The following is a 27,558-nucleotide window of genomic DNA, read 5'->3' on the forward strand; positions in this document are numbered from 1 at the left end:
TGACTGTCCACAGAGGTGAAACAAGAGGTGACACTAATTTAATATCCCAGTCAAACGCTGTCTCACACACGCCTGCTGTTACACTATCTAATCTTTTTGTGTATCTCTAATCTCATTTAGAAATTACAGTCAGGATTTGATTTCCTGAAAAGCTCAAGGGATTGAAACGCGAGCAGCTGGTTTTTTCAACACAATGCGGCAAGTAGGCCCATCACACTGAAGTCGTAAGTTTCGACTTCATGCAGCGCTTCGCAAACAAAGTGGCGTATGACATCAAAGTACCGCGAGAGAGATTTAAAAGCGTACGAAGCAGTCTGCTCTCGCGGTATTCATACGCGATCAGTTTGCGCAGCGCCGCACGAAGCCGAACCACACACACAAGGTGATTCAGCACGTATTACTGTTAAACTGTACATAAATAATGTATAATAAGGAAATTTAAAGTTAATTAGATTAACCGCGTACCAGATAAATCACCCCGTAAATAAGCGAAGGAAATACTCATTAAGCTGAATTACGAAATATATATTATTGGGGCAAAGTTTGCCTTGAAACATAAGTAAATTCACAAATAAGCAAAATAAGGTTGTCCGTTCTGTTTTGCAGTGCTGATTTCACAAACACAATTATTGACAACATTTCTTTAAAATACTGTGGTGTGTAAACGGAACCACATATCACTACAAGTAACGTTAGCGAGTTACTTACAGAGATTGAGATATAATGTCTTTCATTTGAACTTTTTTTTTAATCTTGTTAATATTGTCCACTGGAGCTGCTCACATCAGTCAGGCAAGTGCTCTCCTCTCAAACTTTTCTGTTGTAATGGGCGTCGCCATGTTTTATATTTTTGTTCGTCACTGTGGTAACCATATAACTATGGTTGTAACGGTGTTATTTTCACAGCCACAGTTGATATATATATATATATATATATATATATATATACTGAATGGTGTATAAACAGGACAATTCGAGAGGCAGACTTATTTTTATGGTTGTCAATCCCAAACACCACATTTAAATGTAGCCTACATGTGAAATCAAATGTCAGCTTTAAAATAGTTCCAACATTTTTTATCAATATTTTTGTCTTTTTTGAGGTACATTGGACATTACCTCAAAGAAACAGGAATATGAAAATCTGCTGCCTCACCGATAAAAATATGATAAAATAAAATACAAAAAGTTGAATTCCTTATTTTTATGTTAATTGAACAAATCCATAAGAAAATCCTGTTAACTGGAGGCACACTTCCAGTAGCTACGTTTCCTTCTGAAATCCTTCTGATTGATAAATCCTATCATAGCGTGATTGATAAATCCTATCATAGCGTTTACATAAACTCTTAATAATGTGATCGGATTGATGTTTCTGTAGCTCAGCTGGCAGTGCATTTCTTTAGCATGAACGACTCTAGCCATAACTTTCAATTTCACATTGAGACTTTGACCCCTTGAAACACATGATCGTTTGATAATTACAACTATTGGAGCAGACAGCATGTTTCAGGCCACTGGATTAAGATCCTCAATGTTTCAGCTTCTCACCCGTACTAATCTGTATCAGGACAACCATCACAAGTTTCAGGTTGAGCATTCCTATCCAACTCAGTGAGCATGAACGGTGGAGAAGTCATAAGTTCTGTTGAATTCGTAATCCTGCATCAAGGGCACACTGCATAATGCATTACATAATGCAACACATTTTTCTTTAAAATTCTTGACATACCATGAAAATCTGACTTTTTCTATGTTTAAGTGCTATAATTGGGTCCCCAGTGCTTTTATAAACCTAGAAAATGTGAAAAAGATCAACCCAGTAACTTAGTTTTGATAAACCATTCTCCACCACAAGCATGTGAAAAAATATGTAATTGAAATTTGGCTCCCCTGGTGATGTCAGAAGGGGATAATACTGCCCCCTTAATCTGCACTATCTAATATCTGCATATGCATATGAGTAAGGACATCTAGACTAACACAGTGTTTTCTTACATCAAAAACATCTCTGAATATGAATCCTAACTTAATGGCCTAAAGTTAGAAATGGACCACAAGGCAATAGTATAAACTGTATATTAAACCTTTAGATCTTTTGGTAAAATAAAAAGGTGAGAGACAAAATTACTTAAAATCAGTAAGCCACAAGTTTTAAATGTTATTATCTTAAAAAAACATACTGGTCACACACCTTCAGGGTTCCAGCTGAATCTCTGCTCACTGAGAACTGATAACGCTCCATTACTGGTGGTCTCGTCTTTGGTGCTCATAAGATATTTTCCCTCTTGTGTTGTCATGTTGTAGTCCTCTGCATCCTCTTCAGGCAGCAGCAAAATTCTGTCCTGCGGCAGTGGCCTTGAGATGCTTGATGAATGGGATAATGGTGGAGACACAGCACTTAGCGTTATAGATCTTTTTGCAAATGTACAGACATCCCTTGATTTTAGGTTTGTTTGGCTGGTTAAAAAGGCTGCTTTCTTGCGATGGTCAGACATGAAGGAAAGTTCTTGTGTGCTTTCGTATGGAGGTTGTGACAAGGCTTCTAAGTTTTTGTCACATGGTACAAGACAATATCCACTCGTATACTTACTGTATTTCTGAAATGGGCAACTCTCTTCTTGTGCTCTCTGCACACTTTGGTTAAGTTCTTCATCCAGTGCACAGAACTCAAAGGGGAAAACTTCACCAGTGCTTAAGTCACAAAGTGGTGATTGGATGTTATTTCCCAAACAGTCAAAACTTGCACAGCTAACTTGGTGGATTATGTCCTCCACTTCGGCTATCTTGTCTCTAACTCTGGATTTAGCTTCCTGATATTCCACATGGTTAAGCCCACACTGGTACGATGGAGGCACATTTCTTAATTCTGGCATTTCTTGATGGCCATGTTTAGTGGCCTTCACCTGGTCCTGTAGCTCACATTGTGCTCCATGTAAATGGACTCCAGCATCTCTATAATTAAATCCATTGTCATACTCCGAGAGCTGACTTGATAGGTCTTGATCTTCCTCTGAACTCCATGAATCCCTGACAGTTGTGTAATTTTCACTTGGTGTGAAATCCATTTGTTCGTAAATCATTCGAACAGAGCGTGACGTTTCCAATTCAGCCGGTGTTTCAGGGCATCCATGCACCCATTGTCCCTTGTGACTTTTTGAATCTTTTTGATGGATTGGTTTAGTTTTGTTCATGTGGAGCCTCTCCTCCTCATCCAGGTAACTCATCATCCACAGTTTCTTTACTTTCCGCCCTTTGGATGCAGTTCTGAGGCTTTTGGGAGAAATTGTAAGATTGCGCTCCGGGCTGCTATAGCAGCACAGACCCTTTCCACGCTGATCACTTTCCAATTTCCATTTGTCAGTAAAATCTGAATTCTTGTTCCCCTGTTGATTTCCCATTACAACTTTGGCTTTGATAAACAGATAAAACAAGCTCTCCATCGAGTGAATCCAACATGGCATATCATTTCTGAACTCATTTGTCTTGTCAGGACCCTAATGCTCAGTCATTGATGGTCCCACCCCTCTAATGCAACAGCCACTCAAAGCCTTCCCCCTTATGAGCTGCCTTCCCCTTTGGGTGGAACATAAATTATTAATGATTAGGAGTAACTTGTCTGTATTTTCTCATGTACTTCAAAGAAAAAAATTATTTGTAATATACAATTACAGCTCTGAGTTTTAAACCTATAAGTTCATGAAAAAGCAATGCAGGGTAGCCTACTCCAAAAACATTGAATGAAATGTGTAAAAATTTACAAATGTTCTCATTACCAAAGATTGTTTTGGATGCAAGTTAGGAAGTCAACAATTTAGAGAGTTTCAAAACCCATGGGGTCCAGTGAGGGAAAATATTTCATATTCAATCCACGTGCTTGTAAATTCATGATCATAATAGCCTACCCGTGCCTGGACATGCGGTTATCACTAGGGCTGTCAAAAGATTAATCGTGATTAACCACATCTAAAATAAAAGTTTGTGTTTACATAACATATGTGTGTGTAATGTGTATAATTATTATGTATATATAAATACACACACATTCATGTGTATATTTAAGAAATATTTGCATTTATATACTGTATAAACATTTATATAATTTATATTATATAGAAATATAAATATTTTATATATAAATATAACCAATTTTTCTTAAATATATACATGACTGTGTGTGTTTTTATATATAAATATTAATTATACACACTACACACACATATGTTATGTAAACACAAACTTTTATTTTAGATGTGATTAATCACGATTAATCTTTTGACAGCCCTAGTTAGCACACAATGTGGAAGTTGGGGCAATTCTTTGGAAGAAATGATGAAATTAAACGACTGCTATTTAGAATTGGCCGCCAGATGGTGCACTTACCACAAAATGTAATCGAGTAACTACCTTAGCCAAATCAGGACACTTGTTTTATGACAGGTCAAATGTTATTATTCTTACAGAAATCGTCCATATAAAACTAGCATAGAAAGTATAATTTTAAAAGTTATTTTAAATTTGTTTCTGTTATCTGGTTATTAAAAAGCTTATCTGTTTTACAGTATACTTATATTCAGAAATAACAGTAGTTCACTTAATGGTCTATTCTATAAAATATAATTTTTTTCTCAGTTTGTATAACTTAATCTTTCAAACTGTGTAAATCCTCTTTGTATTGTAATTCAAAGGTAAACGTTGTGAGTTTTTTAATCGACATTTAAAACTGCAGTGTAGAATGCTTGTTTAAACATAATTTTAACCCTTTATTTTTTAAGGTGATGCGGATACGCTCGTCCTCACGGCGGTGGTCCACTGAATAGGGAATAAGAGCGTGAGCGCGCTTGTGACACTGAGTGACAAGCGCGCAAAAGTGGGCTTGCCCGCGCTTCCCTATATGGCTTTGGATGGAGCTCTATGCTAATATCGGCAGCCTCTTCGGTGCTCGCTGTCAGTGGTGGCTTCGGAGTCTAGGCAGGCTCTTCTACAGCCATGGCCGAAAGTGGTGAAGGGGAAGATGAAATTCAGTTCTTACGAACTGTAAGTAAAGCACCCTTATTCATTTTGCCAATGTTATCAGCTCGCTTAAATTTTGCTCTCGTGTGTTTTTGCGCATTCGTCTGAGGTAATTACCATGAATACTCATGCTGAGACATTATAAATGTTTCCTTGCATGCCGGTTTTAAAGCAACATTGTTTTATTTACGATATTTACATATTTTTATGTAACCTAGAGACGTTATGTTTCGCTATGTAGAATATTATTACCATATTTGGAACTTACCTCAGGTGCGTGTTTGTGCTCGCGACGCACCTGTAGTGTTAAAGCTCGTGGATAGATTGCTCGAGCCCGGCAACATTTGGCAGGTGCAAAGACAAATTATGTTTCTGTCACTTTATGCCAAGGACAAGTTATGTTTCCCAACCTGACCAGAGTTTGCTGTGCAGGTATGTCTAAATAAATAGAAAATGTTTTTTTATGTGATTACTCACACAACGCAACGCAGGAGTTAGAGCACGCGATTAATAAATAAATCTCAGTTTGCGCTCTGCACCGATTGACAGTATTATTTTCAGGGTTTTTCTCCACGCAGTAGTGCCCTGTTTGTATGTTCATAATGTCTTGTCAGATGGCGATTTGATACGATCCTCTCACCTTCTTAAGGACTTTTCTATTTATGTGGTTCGACGCAGATTGGTTACAGTGATGCCGTGGCGCATGGCTGTTACCTGTTTAAACGATATGATAGGATTGCACACCGTGGTGTGAATTACCCTCAGAGGGAAAGGCTACTGCTTATGTTATTTAAAATGTTGTTTTCTATAATCATCATTTATAATCATGATAGTTTTTGATGTTGCTCTGATAATGTTGCTTGACTGGAGTGCTGCAGTGGCACACAGCTTTCAGACTTCCTTATGGCACGCACGTGAATTATTTCAATTATCCAATGATATTTCAGTACTGTAGGCTACTTATCCTTTCAACGCAGATTTACAAAAAATGCAAGTTTCATAGTAAACTGTTATCAGACCCACCTCCTCCACAGCTCATGGAGATTTTAAGTGTTTCATTTAAGTAAGACTCAGATGTTTCTCCTAAAATTGCTGATGAGAAATAGCAGAAGCAATTGATAAATGCATTAAGAATATGGAGCCGTAAAATGAATTTAATAGGTAAAATCATCTGGATTTGGGTACATTTGAACCAAAGTATTTGATTTCATATTGAAAGCTTAAAAAATATTGACTTTTGATGGCTTGTGAAATCTGAGCTCAGTTTGTGACATTGTTGAGATTGTGTCTGTAACTAATGGAGATATTTGTGTGATTTTTGGGTCTTTTTTCAGGAGAAATATCTGAGACACAGGAGACTTAAGCAAAAATTTCCATTTTTTCCCTTCTTATGAGTAGGTGATTGTGTCCATATTGCAGAAATGTACAGTTACAAGATACATTTAGGGGCAGTGTCCTGGACAGGTCTTATCCTAGTCCCAGACTAAAATGCTTGTTTGAGCTTAAAAACATCTTACACTGACATATCTTGACACATATCAGTGCAATTGTTTTGTCTCAAGATGCACAACAGTAATGTTTTTGTAACGTTTGTTTTAAAAACTACTTAAATGTCCTAAAATAACTAAGGCCTAGTCCTCGATTAATCTGAACCCCATCGTGTTACTAGCTATCATTATGTGCTCATTTGATTTCAGCTGTGACATACATTTTAAAATGATATGTTTATGTATGTATAAACATAAAGAAAATAAGTAGAGAAGGGTCTATTAACATTTACTGTATATTACAGTATTATGTGTTTGTCATAGTGCCTTAAGCTCTTTATAAATTGTTAATCAATTAATAATTTGTGATCTGTTATTGCATCTTACATGAGGCAGGTGTGTGACAGGTGTGTCGATTTTCTGTTGAAGCGTTAGCTTGAGAACTCTGGCAGTGAAGGTTATAGCATTGCCCAGCAGACTCCACTGCACCTTCTGGACCTTTGAGAAAGGTGCCCTATATCAGTCCTTGCTGTTGGGAGGCTGCTCACTGCACACCAAAATACACCAAAAGTCGAGTGCTGGTTTATCTTTTTACTGTTCAGTGTTCACATGATGCAAGTGCAAGTTAAACATTTATTTTAGTGAATTTAAGTGACATATAATGTGTGTGTAATATATAATAGATCAATAATCGAAAGCTTCAAATTCCATTATGATTTGAAAAATAAGTGGAGTGTAATTGCTCATTGGGAAAAAATAAAGGTAACACAGCCAAAATTAGTATCAAAACAGACACAATTTTACAGGTTTCAAAGGATGGTTTAGGTGTTGTTTAGCCACATTTATTTAAATCCAGATGTAGGGTCGCTAGTATAGTAGCACTGAGCTTATTTGGAGTTTATGTTGTTCTGGAAGCCTTCTGCATTCCAGGGTTTAAAATTAGCCTCTTAAAAGCTAATACTTCCACCGCCCATACACCGTTCTCAAGCAGCAGCTCCATAGGTCATTGCATCAACTAGTTTAACGAGCCAGACCACTGATGTTTCAACACCATTTTTATTTGCACAGTATCATATTTTAAAGTCAACAACTACCACAGCGTGCTAAGATATTAAAAAAATAAGAGATTATCTGTTCTGTAAACCTGGATTTGTGTAACACATCCTCATCTTATTCATCATTCGATTTAAGAAAGACATCCATGCTGTGGTTGTGTGTGAATTAAAGCACAATAGCAAGTTTTAATGTAAAATATGAAAGTGTAATAAAATTTTCATTAGCTATATTCATTAAAACAGAAAAAAGTTTCATATGCCTTCTTTACTGTATGTGTGTATATGGGTTTAATGACTTAATCACATAGTTTGGCTCATCCTTATTCAAAGCAGAATACATGAGCTGGTTTTTAGCTGTACTGAACCATAACACATGCTAGTGGGAGCTGTATGCTCTTCATGTATCTTGAATTTCATACAGAGGAACTGAAGTCCTATGCCATAATGGTGCTCTGCAGAAATTTTACTGATATAGGTCATCCATGCATGACAAGGGCAGACAAAGTGACTCTGCTCTACTGTATTTAGAAGTTGTAAATGTGTATTTATTTTTGTCTATGGCATGGTTTTCACACTGTAGTAGTAATAATAATGTTTAACATACATAAGAACATATTCAGCACATATATAATGCAGAAAGATAAATAAGTCAGTGAGTTTACAGTGGTGTGATTACAGCAAATAGTTGTCAATTTTACGAGAAATGCTAAAACCGTTTAATTATATAAACTGAGGTATTTTTCTGCATATACACAGCAAAATCACCAGTGTTAAATTTTCAGGGATGGTGTTAAATACACAGTGTTGATGCTGTTTTAACACTATCTGGTAATAAAATAACACTGCCATTGCTAGGCCAGTGTTATATTCACGACAGTGTCAGTGTAAAACAAGGGTGTTATCAGATTTCACTCTGAGCGGTGTAAATCAAGCCACGCCTCCACTAAACATATCCTGTCAGGGATTTTACCGCCATTTTCTTTCACAGGAGGACTGAAGAGATCAGGTAAATCAGTCTCATAATATTCACATGGTTTGGCTAAATTAAACTGTTATTTCTCTGTCTGACTCTACGCAGCCATATGCCAAAAAACCTAAATAAGATATTTTTCCCATTTTATTTCCCCTTTGTTCGTTATTTGGTTCAGTTTAATCAGAGCTACCTTGTGTTACGTTGTTCCCTTGTTAGTTTAGTATAAAGTTAAACTGCTAGCTAAAAGTTTAAAACCAAAAAGGATAATTTTAACAGGAGATATGAACGAAAGATTGAACAATGATAAAACGCGACATGCACTACAAATTGAAGGTATGAAATTAAGTTAAATGAAAGCTCGTTTATTCACCATATGATGCTCGTTATGAGGTAATCATATAGGCTAGATACCGTGAGTTAACGAGGTCGTTTACATGCACGTGAGTGCACGGATATCGGTTAATTATTCAAATTACTGAAAAACACGGAGAAAACCGCAACCGCAACGTCATGTGTTTTTCTAAGATGTATGCAAACAGGGGAAATATCGCCAAACCAACAATTAATTTGACCAAAACCTCACAATATATCATCATTTGTATGCACAGATTGGATGCATTGTGTGTTGTAAGCTTTTCATGGCGCTAGATGTCAGACAGATGCAAATGGCAAATACATACGGAAGTGTAAAACGTGTAAGGCTAACGTGAACGTTTGTTTTTTCTGTCATTATAGATGCTAGTTTGGTGAAAGTTCACACTGAGTGCTTCAAATCATTCAGAAGAGATGCTGTTTTTAGGGCAGTTTATTAAAGAAGACCTGACATGGATGACTTCCAATGAGAAACGACTGCTAATACATTCATTACAGAAGGTAAGTTTATATATTTATACATATAAATCATTTTATTTGACATAACTGAACAGTTAACCAATCTTTTTAGTATATGTAGTTTTGTACATATTATTATTATTATTATTATTATTATTATTAATCTGGAAAGAAACTCACATGACCTGCTGCCAACTTTAATAAAAATATATTATCTTCTTATACATCGTTTTGCTATTGATGTCATATTAAATAGCAATCAAATTGATTACTATTTTGAAAATGTATAAATGAAGATTCATATTGTCTTGAGTGCTGTTTTTAATATAAAAAGAATGTTGAGTTTTCAGAGTCTTTATTGTCATTTTTGTGATAGGACCCTACCAGACTATATTTGAATACGGCATACCCATGAATTCTGGAACTGTTATTCCTTAACCCAGTTTGGAGGATAAGAGCTTACCAACTAGTTATGTGAGTACACAAAGTACATTTGTACTGTACACTGTCTCTAACATGATTTATTATACTGAGATGATTTTGATTCAAATAACAGTTAAAACTGCACCCTTTTTGGTATTTTCTTGACTCTTTTTGTCTTTGAAAATCTGCAGAAATATGCTGAGGTGATGTATTGCAAAATAGCCAACATACAACAATATGGATGACCCTCTGTCTGGTCAACAGGAGTTTAGTAAGTGTACATGGGTTTGCTACTTTTACGGTTTTAAAGTTTAACTGTATACTCATGGTGTTTCAATTCTGTTTTGCTAGGACGGGACAGTGATGTGGCAGCTCTTCCCTGGCTCATTCACCTTTTGCCTTCATTTGTGAAAGGAAGAAAGACTGGAGAGGGTCGATGTGCAACTGAAGCTACTGATTGTGCTGTGTAAGTTTTTTAGTATTTTGTTCTAGTTATTTATTCAGCAGTTAGTTTGCTTGCTCGCATTGTTCACCCCATGTAAATGCATACAAGTTCATAAATACACATAAAATACATTCATCAAATACACTCTTTTAAAACACTTAGGTGATGAGCATCAATCCATGCTTTGAGGGGGATGAATCAGCACAGCCCTGCCTGCACTGCGTTGGGAACAGAAGTTGCATCCAGAATTTTTGCATTATTCTGGACCAAAAAGCCATTCCCTCCATGATGAAGACCACTGATGCAGCCTTCCACTACATCATGAGTAAAACAACTACAGAACTAAATACCAGGTTGGAACGTATTTAAGAAAAATGAAACGTCTTTTGAATTGAAATGTCTGTTTTGTTATGGAAAAATCTTTAGTATTGTGAAGGATAAGCATTTCTGCCTGCCAGTAAGGTAATTGCAGTGTATTTTAATGTTCAAGTTTTGAGTAGGGTGGCTAATTTTTTTTTAAACTCTCATTTGATATATTAAAGACCTTATAATAAGTGGTTTTCATGTCACTGCGCTGTGGTATAAGATAACTTTCATTATTCCATACTGTATTCTGTATTCTAATTGTAGCTGAGGTATTTAAATAAGCAGTGTTAAATGCAAAGTGTTGTGTGTATCAATGTAAATATTAAATGTGATGTACTTTAATAAAAAGAGGTTTTGCAATATTTCTTGTCATTTGTCTTTTATAGAAACAACCCATTAGCAACAAAAGTGGCTATTAATCAGTATTTTAACACTTAACATTGTTGAATTGACATTACACTGGTGTTGACCTTAAATTAGGAGTGTTAATTTTTAACACTGTATTTCTGTGCCAACACCAGTGTAGTGTGGAAACAACAATGAATAGTGTTGAACAAAGTGTAAAATTTAACAATATTGAGTGTTAAATTAACATATAATGAGTGTTGTTAAATTAACACTACACTTTTGACTAAATTAACACAGTGTAGTGTGGACACATATACACACTTTTCAAGTGTTAAATTTGACACCCTGGGTGTTATTTTAACACCAGTGATTTTGCTGTGTATAAATATTATAACAAAAGTTGTGCATTATGTATTGACAGTGCTGTTGAAACTAACACAACTAACAAGGTACTGTCAAACTGGCCAACAGATTACAGCAGACAATACCCAATTTTCACCCCATCCTTAAGCTTTGCTATTAACAAAATGTTAGTAATGTTGACGTAATGGTTATCGGTTAACTGTTGGTTAAATAACAGAGCCTATATACACACTAAATAATAGTATATAATATAATACTGTAGAATAGATAGAGCATTTCATTTCATGTCTATATTTCGGTTCAGTTAATCTTTTCCTTTTGGGAGTACATTTTTTAAATATTAGAATAAAATACAGAGACAGCCTTCAATGTACACTAATTCAGTATATTTGCAGCCCTCCAGATTGTTTTAACAGCTTCTAGGGTGTGTGTATCTGTGATCAGCAGTTGAGGTGGAGACAGGGGATATTTTAAAGTTTTTTATGCTTATCTCCTGTCACTGTTTCACCCATCGCAGAAACTGTACTAAATGTTGATTGCTCCAGAGACTATGAGTAATGAGAGGCTCCTAGGTAAAAGAGTTAAACCACTGAGCATTGGGCAGGAGACGAGACCCGTGGTACGTTAATCGATTTTGCGCTTTGATGAGTGATGGCCTGTCTTCTGTGAGCTTCGTGTGGCGGGTTTAGCTCAGTGAGCTTCCGTTAGATTAATTAAACAGAGACTGATGTCTCTGCTCTCGTTGTGCCCTCTAACATCGGTTGGTCCCAAAGGGATACAAGCCATCTGCGCTGAATGACAGCACAACTGCTCGGACCGAAGTGTGTTTGCGGAGGTGTTTACGGCACTAGCATTTGTAAAGCATGTTTAGTGTATAATTCATTGACAGGATTACATCAGAGTTGTATATAGGGTGTGCTCATTAGCTGCTATGAAATCCACAAGTAATTAGCTTAACCTTGTCTCTAAACATCACCACATATCTGGCTGCTTACTTTTTGCTTGTTTGATATGCATAAGAGCTCCTGGCACCAATTTTTTTTAAGGAGGCCCTGGAGCTGACAGCATAGCCAAAGGTTGTACAAGCATTGGTCAGAGAAAGAGCCCAGAGAGAAACTTACTTTTGCTTATTTATCAATACATGTTGGGGTAATGGTTGGAGTGCAGATCATTTGCTTTGACCAATCCCAAACTATTAGTATTTTATTCATACCCACCAATATCTCTGTGTACTGGGAGACTTTGCAGGGACCGACAATAAGGACAGCCCCATGGCCCTGGGCCAGCGTGAGCGATGCTTGGGCCAGTTGACGTTCAAGTTGTTTTTGCACCTGGGCGGACATATTTACACAATATTATGGCGAGGGATCATTGTTTTTTATTCTGTATTTATTTGTGCTATTCCTCATAGTTTGATTATTTGTTATAATTTTTTTAATGACTATTTACTAGGGGTGTAAATAGACAGTTTATTACCATGTGATACAATATGGATTTCCTCCAGGTTTTGACGATACATCAACCACTTCTTCGATGCAATTACGATTTAATTAGACTAATTTATCAATATTTTTATATTTTTATATTACGTGCCTAGTTAAGTATTTACTTTTTATTTACACATTCAACCAAAATATAGAACATTTACGTTTAATTAAAATGTCACATAAAATCAAGCTTATGATGGCAACAGTCAAAGTCTTACAGTATGTTGTGCAGTGGCGGCTCGTGACATGAGTGTCATGTGTGTTGCTTGCGTTTTCAAAATATGTGTTTGTTGCATCATGTGAACCATGTGCATCATGTGTTTTGTCAAAATAAGTGCCTGCTGCACACGCGTCAAAATCGTTTATGATAAAAGATACACTCACGTTCACAAAATACACGCAATACACTCCCTTAACAGTAAACTCTGATTACGCATGAGATTATGCGAGTATCTGGCAAACGCGAGTGTCTCTTTTATCATAAACCCTTTAGACGCATCTGCAGCAGAAACTTAAGCATTTGATCTTTCACACAACATCAGATCTAACAGTCAAACAAGTGCTGCAGTGATCTCTTTTTAAGAGATTTTTCTTAAAAAAAATCAACTGATCAACATGTGAGAGAGGATAGTGCGTTTTGCATGGACAACATCACCTGCAATGCTAAACACATTCTCTTCTTCTGTCACTTTCGCTATGTTTAACAAAAATAAACAAAAATGCGTGCTTAAGCGGAAATGTGTAAATGAACGTTATGTCAAGGATGGAGAACATGGACATGAGTGTCAAAATAAAGATACCTCAAATCGATGTTTTATGTGTGGCATCAATGCATCGGATCGCTAGAAATTAAACCAATGTATCGATCCATATCGATGTATTTTTACACTCCTACTAAACAAAGCACATGTCTTTAACAATATCTGAAATGTATGAGGTAGGCTAGTAATTCTTATTTAAAAAAAAATCGTTAGCGTTGAGCCCTGCTTTATATTTATTTTAACTGTAGATGGAGGTCAGTCAGGCACGCTTTTAAAAGAGGCTATTTTTTGTAACAGATGCCTATACTGCAGAGTATTTCAAGTTTTAAATTCAAAGAACAGCGAAGGCATGATACTAGCTGCCTGTGAACCTCTCTTTCCCACATACAGTGTACAGTATAGACACACACACAGCCTTAAGCTTTTTTTCCCTGATCCAATCGCATTGTTAGCAGCACTCTTAGCCTCAGTTGTGTTGCTCAGTAGTCAAAAGGGATACATCTCTGTAAGGATGCTTGACAGCACGGGTGAAATGGCTTTGCATTTTTAATACAATTTCTCAGAATGTATTGCATATTTTCTGTTGGATTATCTTGTGTGATGGATGCTGCATCTTTAACAACAGAGATGGTTAGTATCATCTGGAGGTCAAAAAGTGTTACTTTACAGTTGCCGTTGTTTGTGTTAATATAACCACAGAAGTTATGTTGTAACATACTCTGTCTTTAATGAATTAATACCCGAATTGAAAATTTATTTGGAAAAATGTCTGATTTAAGTATAAAGATATTAATCCATTGAAGAACTTGAGACATTTTAAGAATACCTTTTCAATAAGCATTACCAAACTAGGGTCTGTTTAGCCCTGGAGCTGGAGGTCCATTTGTCAAAAAAAGAAAACTTATTGATAAAAGGAATAAAAAAAAAAAAATTGTCTATATATATATATAAATTTAATCTTTGTTTTTAGTATTATTTTGCAATGTTAATACCTACCACTGTAACCTCAACGGCTGTCTGCACCAGACATCCCCCCTTACAGTATATTCTGTGTCGCATGCCTGTCCATGCCCTATTTAGTAGTCTGGGTTCTTGACATATATTTTGGGTTAATTCTTCTTTTGGCATATCAACTAATGTAAGCTTCGTAGAGGCTTGTACAAAAGGAGGCCAGCAGAACAACATTTGGAGAAATGTTGTTTTATATAACCTCAGCTTTATCTCAGTTCAGAAAGAACATATTACATATTTAACATTATTCATTAAGGACTCTGCAGAATAACTGTATGCAGATATAGACGTAATAAAGATGAGAGCTCAGTGCATTCATCTCATTAGGCTGTCAGATACAGCGGCTTGAGCCATATGTTTGGTGAAGTGCAGTAGCAGACTTTGGGCCCTTTCTTGCACCCAGCGCAATTGACTTTGTCAGTGACGCATGTATCATTCGTATTTTGCACCGGCGCACAGCGGGTTTTTCCCTCCACAGACGCACATCGGCAAACTAGGGAATAAACTTGCACTCCCTGGGCGGTTCAGCGCAAAAAAGGAGGCGTGTTGCGGCGCAAACCATCCCTGATGCTAATTTGCAGTTTCAAAAAACAATTGCGCCACTGACCAAAAAAAAACTAGTCTAAAGTCAGTGGCGCGTTGCGCGTGGTTCATTATGCTATTTTAAGGGCCCATGCTTGACCATAATGTGTACCGTGCACAACGCGCACACACTTTGCTTATCTAATCTACACAGATGCAACAGTTATTTTTGCAAATCATAAATTGTTACAATAAAAAATATTAACACATGAGATAAGGGGAATCATAGTGGTGAGCATTGTGGTGATATTTTTTATTTATTGTGTGGCTGCGTTAAAAAAATTCTCATGCAAATAACGATTAAAATATTTTCATAAGAAACCTTAATGTATATGAACTTGATTTGAGAGTGTACTTTGGGGTTTGACCTTGCTTGCGTTTCTTGGGTCCGATTTCAAAGCCCCCAAACACTTTCAGCGGTGAGGGTGGACGCAGCGATGTCCTCTGCTGGCGTCAGGTCCTGAGGCAGATCCACCTCCCGTTACACAGCGTGCCCGATTTATGCTGGCAAGCTTGGGATTCCCCCATCTCCTGACATCATTGTAGCGCTTGGCGCAACGATGGGGATGCCAGCTGATGAGACAATTGTGGCTATTTCCTCTCACGCCTGTTTAACCTTCGCTGATTTGGGTGGGTTTCTCCTATCCCCATACAAAACAACTTCTCTGTCTTTGACTGCTCTTACAAGAACTCGGTCTCCTCGGCTGTGAACCGCTCCTGGCGTGCGCCTGGTAAATCCGTCATAATAATAGCAACCCGCCATGGAACTTGCGCCCTTGCTTTTAAAGGGAATGTTGGATAGCGTTCTGATTGGTTTATTTGACGTTACGCCCAAACCACACCTATGACTAATGAACCTACTTCAGACCAACCCCTTTTTGATTTGCGCCTGGCGCAAGAGTTATTTCTCCCGCCGGGAAAATAGCAACAACGCCCAAGATCCGCCCACAAAGTCACTTGCGCATTGCGCTTCGCACTTGCGTTTCAGATTGTTAAAATAGGGCCCTTTGAGTTATTAAGAGAATGAGATGAAGAAAGGACCCTTTACCACCTCCCCGAATTCTTACTAAAGGGCTCGTTATAGTTGTGCGCAGGTCCTACTGTGTAGGTTCCGCGTCGGTTTTCATTTATACTTTTGCGTCGTCGTCCATGTCGACGTGCAAACACGCGCGCAGAACGCTGGTAGGCCGGATCCACGCATGTAACCACAGCAGCAGCGCAACTGTCAAAGAAGAAGCTTGGCAAGCTAACCCACAAACGAAGAAGAAACAGTAACTTGTTGTGTATGATTTGAGAACACCAGCAATGATGGAAGTAAATAAACAGTGACTTTTGTTTCAGTTTCAGTTTTATCACTGCTCAACTTGGTCCGTCTTTGTTTTCATTGTCGCAAACGGAAATACCTATGACGCAGTTTTTTTACCTGACAGGAGGGGTTCTGGTGGACCAATCACAGTGCTTGCGGTTTGCGTAGAACTGACGTGCTGTTAAACATTTTGCGAGGTGCACGTCAGGGTACGCAGAGCTACGCACAGGCTACGGATAGCCTACGCATGACTATAAATCGGGCTTTAGTCCAGATTATCAAATGCTTAAGATTAATTTCAAAAGTGTTATTTTCATTATCCTGAAATCCACCCATGTCAATTCCACAGCAGTTAAATAATACATTGATCTACAAAAAAGCACTTTTTTGGTAGCTGAAAGGATACTCAAATTAGTCAAGGTATGTTAAATACAAACATGCAACAGGCATATGTTGACATTTGTAAATTATTAAATTATAATTTTAAACATACAGTACAATTTTAAATTATAATTTTAAACATACAGTATGTAGAAGATTGTGTAATGTACGATGTTTGAAAATACAAACATAATTATTTATAATAATTCTGCAGTATTTAAATGGATTGTGTGCGTACATTTGAAAATAGCATTGTGGGTGGGACAGTTTGGTATATTCACCTTTCCACCTCTCAAGTTCACGTCAGTGGTAGAGTCGGGTAAGTTGTGAGCATTTATTTGGCACCAGAGCACATCAGGACCTCTCGGGTTACGCCTTCTGGAGGGCTCAGGCTGTACACTTACACCTGTTCATGTCTTTAAAGACAGACACTGAGCATGGAGAAGCAGAAGAAGGAACCCTTTAGTTTTTAGTCTGTTGCACCTGTGTTTGAACCTGCAGGCATGAACAGGTTGCACATTGGTGTTGTCTGTCAGCGATGTACAGTTTGAGTTGGCGAAAGGTCTGGGCAATCCTGGGTCGAGAATATGGACATAAAACTGAGAGTTTGTTTGGTTCTTGCCCTTGAGATTTGGAGCAGAACCACCCCACCCCCCTATCGTCTTTACACACGCAACACCCCTATAGATAGACTGTGATTCTGCCCCTTAGCTGTTTTGCAGATGGCTCTGCTGCTTTCCCTGGATCACTTTGCTGCAGATTCACCAGATTCCTTGGCAAGGGATCTAGATGAGACCATAAGGGCAGAAAGAGAAGATCTTTGCTTTTACATAAACAGTACTTTGCTGCATTAAGTAAATATTTCTATATTGTAGATAGTTACATGCATATGTGTACATTATACTGTAGAAACATACTTGTGTTGGTACTTTTAAAAAAAATTACAAAGTTACACAAATAAAAAAATCAAAGTTTTTTACTTAAAGTGAGAAAATTGTGATTTTTTTATTTATTTGGGTGTTACCAATTGAAGTAACTTTTTAGTTGATCAAACTTTCACTTTTTACAGTTTAGGAGAAAACAAGCCAACATCTGTTTTGTAGTCTCACAGTATCTTAACAGCTGTTTTTTAATATCAAAGAGATTGCAAGAAGATTTTAATCTGACTCATAAGTTTTTATCAATTTGCATGAGCATAAAAACAACACTGGTATCTAAGTATCTAAGATGTTTGTTTGCATTAAGGCCAAAATTTGTAGTTTGGTATTCTTACAAAGAACACTGTGGAAAGATCCAATGTGGAAACCTGTATAAAAAGTCACATCACATATTAGAGTTATTGTATACATTATTGAACTATTCATAGCTTTTTTAGTCAAATAGCCTATACAAGATATTTGTCAGTAAAACAAGCATTGGGTTATAATCCAATAGATCTACATGCTGTTGAACCTCTTCCATCTTTGCATCCAGTTTTGAGCCCATTTCCTATGTCATAGGACATTTAAGGTGTTTCTCAAATGTCAAGGATACTTCCTTGGCCGGACTGGTCCTTCCAAGTCACTTCTTTTAGAGGCTAGGCGAGGCTCCTCTTTAGCATTCGGAGAACACGTAATGGAACAGGCTAGCAAGTGCATGTCATTATGTCAGTAAAAAGGTGTGCTTTCGGTGCTGCACGCATAGGATTGTGGGAGATTTCAGAGCACGAAGAGCGCGAAGGCTACACATATGCATCCTTTCCTGTATATGGGATATTTCTCGAATGAAGGACGGTTGTCGATGACGTAGCATCCTCGAAATTCTGGCTTTCGAGGATCTTCCTTGACATTGAGAAATTACTCTGGAGCTGCAGGAAGTGGGTCAACTGGACATATTGTATCCGCCATATTTTCATTGGAATGTGACCCATATGTTCTTTGCCCTGACGTAATCACAACTACTGCGTTTTAATTTGTTGTTAAACAGTACAATTAAACCACTGGTGTCTATATAACACTTTAAAAGAGTAGTGCAGTACTTTTAATTTACAAACTTTTTGAATTTGGCAGTTCCTCAGCTTGCGTTGTCTTATGGCAGGGATTCCCAAAGTGTGGTGCGCGCACCCCAGGGGTACGCGAGCTGCCACCAGGGGGTGCGCGAGAGGAAAAATGTAATGGCAGTCTGTTTCTTTAAGTGGGATTTTCCATACAATAAATAAAAAAAAAATGAACAGTCAACATTTCCTTTTTAATCGCTTTTATTTTAAATAAAAACTATAATTAATTAGTTTTTGATAGAAATGTAGAAGACAGCTGCTGTCTTTTTCTACGCACTGCTCTTCTGTTATGCACTGCAGCCGCTATATGCGTGCCAACTCGTTTCATTCATTCCATATATATTATAAATATGCTTAACTGGCTGAAATCAGGGAAACTGTCAAGTGTGGGACGTCTTATGATAAAGTTGTTAGTCACGAAGGAGGAGAGGGACCAAGATTTTTTATGGCAAAAATAGAAATAATGAAATATGACGAGACATGGGCACGTCTAATGCACAGGATACGCGAGCAATGTGTTTTCATGCATGGCAGAGAGACCGCCAATGAATTATATAATAAAATACATAAATACTTAGAAAGACTAGAGAACTTATTAAAAGCTTTCATTTAATTTTGTTTTAAACTTGAGCTGTTATAATGAATCTGCAAACTATATACACCTTTTGTGCGTGTCCAGTTTTTTATTAAACTACCCACTATAGCTTAACAAACTTCCCACTGGAAGGGTTTCAGGACAAGCACGGCGGATACAACTCAAGCCATTTTGATTTTTTATTTCACATACACTCATGTGACAATCACTTATTGCTAGGAGCTAGGAGCTAGGTTGTAAACCTAAAACAAAACACAAAACAAAAACCACAATAAACTAATGCAATTACACAATCATTAGATATTAACTTTTTAACGTTAATTATTAGTAATGCCAATTTACAGACACTCACCGGCAAGCGTACCAGTCCTGACTAAAACCAAAACGAAACTGAAACTAACGGTGCGCCTGCGCATTAACTAATTATGCAAATACAGGTACATAATTATCACACATACCTGTAACCTAGTAAAGTTATATATTAAATATAACATAAATGTTCCCACATTCAAATTAGAATAGTAAAAATACTTATTTCTTAAAATGCACAAGAACATAAAATAACATCTTCCACTTGTAATATACAGTAAAAATACAAACAGTAGTAACACCTGGTGGAAAGCTCTACACCTCCCACTTGGTCTACTGATTTTAAATCCAAGTAGGCCACCATAACTAAACAATTCACTTTTAGATATGAATTTCTTTCATAAACATGCAAATAACTTTGTATACTTAAACATGAACACATTGAGGTAGTTTTAATGTCCAAGACAACACACATTGACCTCCTTTACCGAAACACACTACCAGCCTCAGGGAGGATAGCAGCGGGGAAAGTCTTGATCCTTTACCGAAACACACCATGGTGGGGATCCTTTACCGAAACACACCATGGTGGGGATCCTCTACTGTTCCTCAGATGGAAGTAGAACCACCAACCTCCTAACATCCCTGTGGAGAATGGTGGAGGGATAGTTATCCTCATCTCGGTTCTTCTTGGACTGCCCGCTCGAAATCGGACAACTCCGACATGTTGACACTCTCACATCTCGTACTACACCCCTCGCATCAGGACACACCTCCACGACTCGACCCAGCCTGAACTGACCCCTCAGTGCGTTCTGATCAGCTAACCATACCAGATCACCCACTGCAACATTTCTAGCAGGCGCGTGCCACTTCTGGCGGATGTAGAGGTTCGGACCTGCCAGCTGGCTCCACCGCTTCCAGAATTTATCTACCTCAATCTGGATCGTTCTCAGACGCACAACGGGGTAAGTCGGATATTCAAACCCTCGGGAGTCCCCATTGGGTCCTGCACGACCTAGCAGAAGTGAGTTGGGAGTGATTACTTCCACTGTCTCATCTTGTACCTGAGCTCTGGCGCCAATAGGTCTCTCATTTGACAGATTAGCAGCCAGGTACAGAAGGGTCTGAAACTCCAGCGCTGTCATATTACACTCCTTGCCAACACTACTTAACGCCCTCTTGAGTACACGAACTGCTGCTTCCGCTGCCCCATTCCGATGGGGAGAATCCGCTGGATGAAACACCCACGTCCAGTCGGTTCCTTTAACGGCAGCTTTCTTCTGGACCTGATCTTTATCAATACTACTCAGGAACTCGTAAAGCTCCTGTAATACTGGTCTGGCACCCACAAAATTGGTCCCTTGGTCTGACCAGAGTTTTCTTGGGTGACCCCTGAGAGCTGTGAAGCGCTGGTATGTTTTCAGGAATCCTTCCGTAGACAGATCTTCTACAATGTCCGCATGTACTGCTCTTGAAGCCATACAGCTGAACACCACACCCCAGACCTTCATCCCCACTCTTCGTCTAACATTATCTTTAACAACATAGGGACCGAAAAGGTCCAACGTTGTAAACTCGAACGGTGCGGCTGGTTTAGTCCGCTCAAGGGGAAGTTCACCCATCACCTGCTTACACATTCTCGCTTTGATCTTTCGACAATGCATACACGAATCAACGACATTCTTGGCAATCCTTGTACCTCTCACCACCCATGCTTTAGATCTCACCCGGAGGTATGTGCCAGCAACCCCTTCATGGTTAGCTTCATGGGCCTCTCTTGTGAGAAGAGTGCTGATCCACGCCTTGTAAGGAACTAAAGGTACACCAATCTCTTCCTGGGTCAAATCCTGGACTCTACCATGACACCTCAGGAGCCCCGAAGCATCATCTCTGCTGACAACGAGCCTGTTTAACGTTGTCACAGGAAATGTAATTCCATCCTGAGCAGCTAAGCACAGGTCTTGGAAAGCAGCTTTGCGTTCCTTTACTGTCAATACCGCCTCCCACTTTGCTGGCTTGGAGGTCCTGCCTACACGAGCCAACCACTTCTTCACAGCTCTGCGAACATAGCCAACTATTTCACAAAGTTTAGTGAGAGAACTGCACCTTGTAGGATCCACTTGGTCTATGAGCGCGGCTCCCCACAAAATCTTCTCTTCCTTAATATCAGTCAAGGTCGATATCATCCCCTTTTCCAAGGACACTGAAGCCCTGCTAACTCCATCCGTGACTTTTGGACCTTCACCACCAGGACTGCCAGGATTCATCAATTTCTTGGCTTGAATTCTGGTAAGGACGGCTGAAAAGGCCTTTCTCTGGAGTCTACTCACTACCTCTCTAGCATCAGCTGCCACTTCTGAGGCGGACTTTATGGGCCAATCCTCAACTGGACTAGACAAAAACTCAGGACCTTTCTGCCACACAGAATCCTCACCCAGCAGTTCAGGAGAGCACCCTCTCGTGACTAGATCCGCGACATTGACTTCACCTGGTATCCACCACCAGTCAGTTACAGCTCCAGCCTTCTGAATCTCCCCGATTCGGTTCGCAAAGAATGTCTGGAAACCGTAGCTCTCCCTCTGAATGGCTCCAAGCACCGTCTGACTGTCAATGAAATGATACCACTTCTCCACGTCCAAACGTCCATGCTTCAACACATATCCTTTCAGACGTGTGGCAAAGACAGCTCCACATACCTCGGCCTTGACAGCATCACCTTTCTGGTTGAGAGGAGTTAACTTAGCCTTAGACTCTACCAGCCGAGTGACAACACCATCTGATGTCTCCCATCGCAAGTACAGTACTGCACCATAGGACTCACAGCTCCCATCAGAAAACGTGATTCCCCAGGGTCTTCCCATCCAACCAGAAGGCGTAAGGCTTCTGTAGAACTTAATGCTACTCAGACGAGCATACTCCTTGAACAGCTCAATTGCCTTCCCTCTGAGCTCATCAGATAGAGGTTCATCCCAGGTATCCTTAGTAAGCTTGCCAGCTTCCTGGAAGGCTCTCCTCACAAGGATTACCCCTTTCTGTTTCACAGGGGTTACTAAACCGATCGGGTCATACAGACCAGCAATTTGGCTCAGTAGAACACGACGAGTTAGTGGGTTTGGTGTTTTTACCTCTACTTCTCCCTCTGTGAGGTCAATCTCAGTTCTCATCTTCTTCTTCCTACTGGAGAAGTTGATAGAGACCATCACAAAGAGTCTGTCCTCTTGCACAAGGTAACCAACCCCCAGGGCTTTGTTATCTTCCTCCCCCAGCTGGTTGGGCAACGTCAAAGTTACTGGCTTGGACTCCGTCCCTTCTCTCCTCCCACTTTGACCAGACCGGATCCAAGGCTTTAGAAAGAAACCTCCTGCTTTCAGTATCCTTTCCACTCCCTCTTGAATATTGTCTAGATGGTGGGGGTCATTGTGGGATGTGAGAAGATCATCGACGTAGGAGTCTTCCTCGATCACCCTTCTTTCCTCCTTCATCTCAGAGAATTGGGGTAACTTTGCAGTCTCCCGCATGGCAACCTGCGCGATACACCCCGCAGGTTTGTCCCCCATGTTCACCCTCACGACAGCATAATCCTCAATCTCATTCTCAGGTGAGTCTCTCCATAAGAATCGATGCACATGGACTTCCTGTTCCTCCAACCAGACCGAATTATACATCTTGGTGATGTCTCCGATGGCCGCATGTTCTCCCTCCCGAAACCTGAGAAGCACCGCTCCAATGGGATTTAAGACGTCTGGACCTTTGAGCAGAATGTTATTCATACTAACCCCTCCAAACTCCTGGCTACTATTCCAGACGAGTCGTACTGGCGTAGTCACTGAATGAGGGTTTGGGGCGGTTAGGTGACTCACCCACCACACAGCACCTTTCCAGCTGTCCATAACATCCTTAGTGAGTTTAACAGCAGCTCCCCTCTCTACCATCTCATGGACTTGCTTCATGTAAGCTTCTTTCCACAGAGGGTCTTTCATGAGCCGCCTCTCAGTTCTCAGGAATGTTGCTTCCACAGCTTTACGGTTGTTAGGAAGAGAAACTGGGTTTTCCTTCCAGGGATACTTCGCATCCCAGTGGGGCTGGTCGCTGTGAGCATCTCTCTCTCTGTAGGTTAGACCTGCCTTTATTATCTCCAGCTCTTTCTCATCAGCCAGGGACATCGCCTTTCCACCCGGCGAGCACTTTCCACAGCGACATCCTCCACAGATAGGATTACAAGCAGCGCCGATGCTGTCCCACTTTAGCCATTCAAGGACTTCTTTACTGCACGCTGCTGTCGTTCGAGCTTCCACTCTGTTCTCTTTCTCCAAATAACATCCTGGCCTTCCCACGAAGTGTTCCTCAACTTTGACGGCTACAGTCCTCATTGAATGAGCAAAGTGTGTCTTCGATCGCCATGCAGCCACCTCCACGTCTTCAAAGAGGTCTGGATGTACACCACTCACGATCTTGCCCAGAGGACCATCCCACAATACTAGATCGCCGACCCTTTGCAGTCTTTGCGGAGCTAATCGACCTTCACGAGTACTGATTAATAGATCGACCCTTTTTGGGCGGGCCAGTTCTCCCGGCTCCACTTCAGGGAAGAACTGCTCTAGCCGCTCTGATTTCACCACCCGATCCACTTTGGCGATGTCTTCCATCCCATAGCAAATCATCTCGTGAAGTTTCAGGGTTCCTCGAGAGGTCCACACTTTTATTTTCACAAGATACCTCTTTGTATCAACTTTTACCTTCATCGTTCCGACACCATACACGACAAGGGAAACTGGTTCACCGTTCAGTCCGAGCCTTTCTGCAGCTTGGTGTGTAATGTAATTCGTGTCAGAAGCGAGATCGACCAAAGCTCCAAGGCTGTCTCCTCTTTTTGTGGTGACGGGTACGAGCATCATAAGGACTGGATGTTCTTTCAAGCCACTCTGTTCTATAAGACTGTTACCAGGACACACTGTCGACGTTGTCTTGTTAGTACAGGCTCTGCGGACAGCCTCCAACTGGTGGGGAGTCAATCCTAACTCTGCGAACACAGCCTCTTGCTCCTCTGTCGGACCTCGAGCTCCTCTCTTTTCCTCTGCTTTATCTTCTCTTCTAGCAGTGTCCTTCTTTGTCGATGCCTTAGGGCAAAGGAAATAGTGGTGGTCCGCTAGAGTGTCACCTTTCTTACACTCTTCCTTTCGACAGAGAAACTTTGAAGTGCAGTCACTCTCAACTCCATGAACATCCAAGCACTTTGTACATGCTTTTACCTTTTTCACTTGAGCTTTCTTCTCTGACAGATTGGCTTTTCTGAAAGTTTTACAACGAAACAGTTTACCCCCGTGATCTCCATCACCACACACAGCACAGGGTAACTGCTTGGAGTCTCTCTTGACTTCACTTGCTGTAGTCTTAGTGAACGACTTCTTCTCTTTCCATCTGTCACCTGGTTTCTCTCTGTGGCTTGATCTCTCAGGAGCATTAGCAGGCCATGGTTTGCTGGGCAGCAACTGCTCCAACCTCACGAGCAACGATTTTTGGTCTTCCAGGAACATTAAGAGCCTGTCAAAGCGGTTTCCAGGATGGACATCGTTCGCAGGATTTCCCACACACATAAGCCACTCTCTTTTCATAACATCAGGGAGTTTGCTCTCCAAAGACCGAATCACCAGTTGATTCCGTACAGCGTCTTCGCACCCCAGGTCTGAGAGGTCCATTACTGCCCTCTCCACTGCTAGGATCAACTCTAATGTTTCTCGTGGTTGATAGTTCTTAACAGCAGGTCGTGATTGAAGCTCCAACACGATCTCTTCGGCCGTTTGTGCCTTGTCACCGTAAAGGTTCTCCAATTCCCTGAAGATATCGTTCGCATCTCTGCAGCGAAACAGCCTGAGTTCATTTTTCACAGACTCACCTATACTTTCCAGTAAGTGAAGTTTCTTGCATTCCCTTGACCCTGTAGGTTCCGCTTGCGCCTGGATACTTTCCCATTCAGCCTTCCACCGCCAATAACCTCTCCTGTCCCCGGAGAACTTAGGTAAGCTTATGGGTGTGAGCTTTATTCTCGGTCGGGCCCACTGAGAGCTGTTATCCCCACCAGCGTAAGAACCAGGGCTGCTGTATGGTATGTTCCTGCTTTGTCCCATGCTGAGATCGACAGGCGGAGTAGCACGATCGTTCAACAATTGTGGAGTGCTGGCAAGAGTTGGAGGTAGGGCGAAACTAACACCAAGTCCACTATCAGACCTTCTTGACTGCAGAATAGGCAGGGGGGCTTTGTGTGTGGTAGCTGTGTCATACCTGCTCTCAGATTGACTAGTGACTGTATAACCTTGGGTAGCACAGGTAGAGATGCTTGCTATGTCCGTGGACATGAATGAAGGAGGGCTTGTAACATATACAGTTCCCTGCTCTTCAGCGGGCAGATTCACAACAGCAGGATTACTGTTCACAGGTGGAGTAGTAATAGCAAGGGTTGCTGGTTGAGTAAAGGTGATGCTATCTGCAGTTCTAAGGCCGTCGGTATCTGCTACGACATGCCCATCGACCGTGTTATCCCCTTCCTCATTTTCATCCTCTGCCTCCTCACTGCTGTCACCGTCACCATCGCCTTTTAGTTTTGTACTGTCCCTCTTCATAACCTCATCCTCATGGCTGTATGTCCACCCATCCATCAGTTGCTCTTTATCCTCTCTCAATGATAAAAAGAGCATCCATTTTTCTCTTCCATGTGGACGATAATCTCTCCAAGTGTACACAGCCTCCCTGAGTTCATGGAGTTTCCTATCCAGCTTGCCACTTTCGACCCTTTGCTGCATCCATGGCACTTTACTTGTGCCAAGCGCCTCAGCTCGATTAAAAGCAGATTTAAATTGTTTTACAAGAGCGTCTATGTCTGGCTCTGCATACTTAGACCACAGCATTTGCATAATCTTGCTCTCCATTTTAAGGAATTTTTGCTCAAAGGCGTCTCTTTTCTCCAGAGCATCCTGCAACTCCTTATCTTCACATGTAGCATCTATTTGGCTTTGTGCATCAATATACTCATTACTGACATCAAGGAGTTTGTCATAATCATCCTTCAATTTCGTTAACTCACTTGACAACTCAATTTCACGTAAACGTCCAGCACTAACTTCAAGGCGGTTTATTCTTGTTGTAAAGACACGTTGTGCATTTGAGCGTTTCTGCTTTAAAGCCTCCAAATATGGTTTGTCATCTGCCATGTCTGCCTCTTTTCCCGGTGATCAGATTCACTAAAATCACTTTTAAGTAAATGAATCGTTCAAATGAATCGTTTAGAGGAATCGACTCAAATGACTCGTTCAGAAAGCATCGCTACAAAAGATTCGACTCCGCTGTTACGGCTGATATCCGCGCTGATTTCGGTTATTATTATGCACACAGTCTTACTCACGGTTGTAGAAGTTATTCACCTCTTTAACGGCCCCGTTAGCTCTTAGCATCGGCTCCTCCGTTGCAGTGGTTTGTTAATGACCGCTTTTACCTCAGAACACGGGTCTCCGTTCCCGCGTCGGACGTCAACGATGGCTTTTTCCCGCTCGGTGTCCGTGAATATATTCAGCACGGCTCCGACGGCGGTTTACAACTGTCCAGTTTTTTATTAAACTACCCACTATAGCTTAACAAACTTCCCACTGGAAGGGTTTCAGGACAAGCACGGCGGATACAACTCAAGCCATTTTGATTTTTTATTTCACATACACTCATGTGACAATCACTTATTGCTAGGAGCTAGGAGCTAGGTTGTAAACCTAAAACAAAACACAAAACAAAAACCACAA

The 27,558-nt window shown here is 40.1% G+C and overlaps 1 protein-coding gene and 1 long non-coding RNA gene across 3 annotated transcripts in view; both read left to right on the top strand.

Annotated features, from left to right (window-relative positions):
• The first annotated feature begins 4,899 nt into the window (after positions 1–4,899).
• ryr3 (ryanodine receptor 3) overlaps positions 4,900–27,558 on the top strand; it is a 117,129-nt gene continuing 94,470 nt past the window's right edge. For both annotated transcript variants that reach the window (XM_065256886.2, XM_065256887.2), the window contains exon 1: positions 4,900–5,037. In XM_065256886.2, the coding sequence (XP_065112958.1) occupies positions 4,990–5,037 (48 nt within the window). In that variant the 5' untranslated portion in view covers positions 4,900–4,989. The remainder of the gene's footprint in view (positions 5,038–27,558) is intronic.
• Positions 8,151–11,301, top strand: LOC135738779 (uncharacterized). Its single transcript, XR_010528772.2, has 5 exons — positions 8,151–8,561; positions 9,264–9,401; positions 9,736–9,833; positions 9,974–10,248; positions 10,390–11,301. It is a non-coding gene; the product is annotated as an uncharacterized lncRNA (long non-coding RNA).

This window comes from Paramisgurnus dabryanus, chromosome 12 (genome assembly GCF_030506205.2).
Source record: "Paramisgurnus dabryanus chromosome 12, PD_genome_1.1, whole genome shotgun sequence".
In the NCBI taxonomy this organism is placed as follows: domain Eukaryota; kingdom Metazoa; phylum Chordata; class Actinopteri; order Cypriniformes; family Cobitidae; genus Paramisgurnus; species Paramisgurnus dabryanus.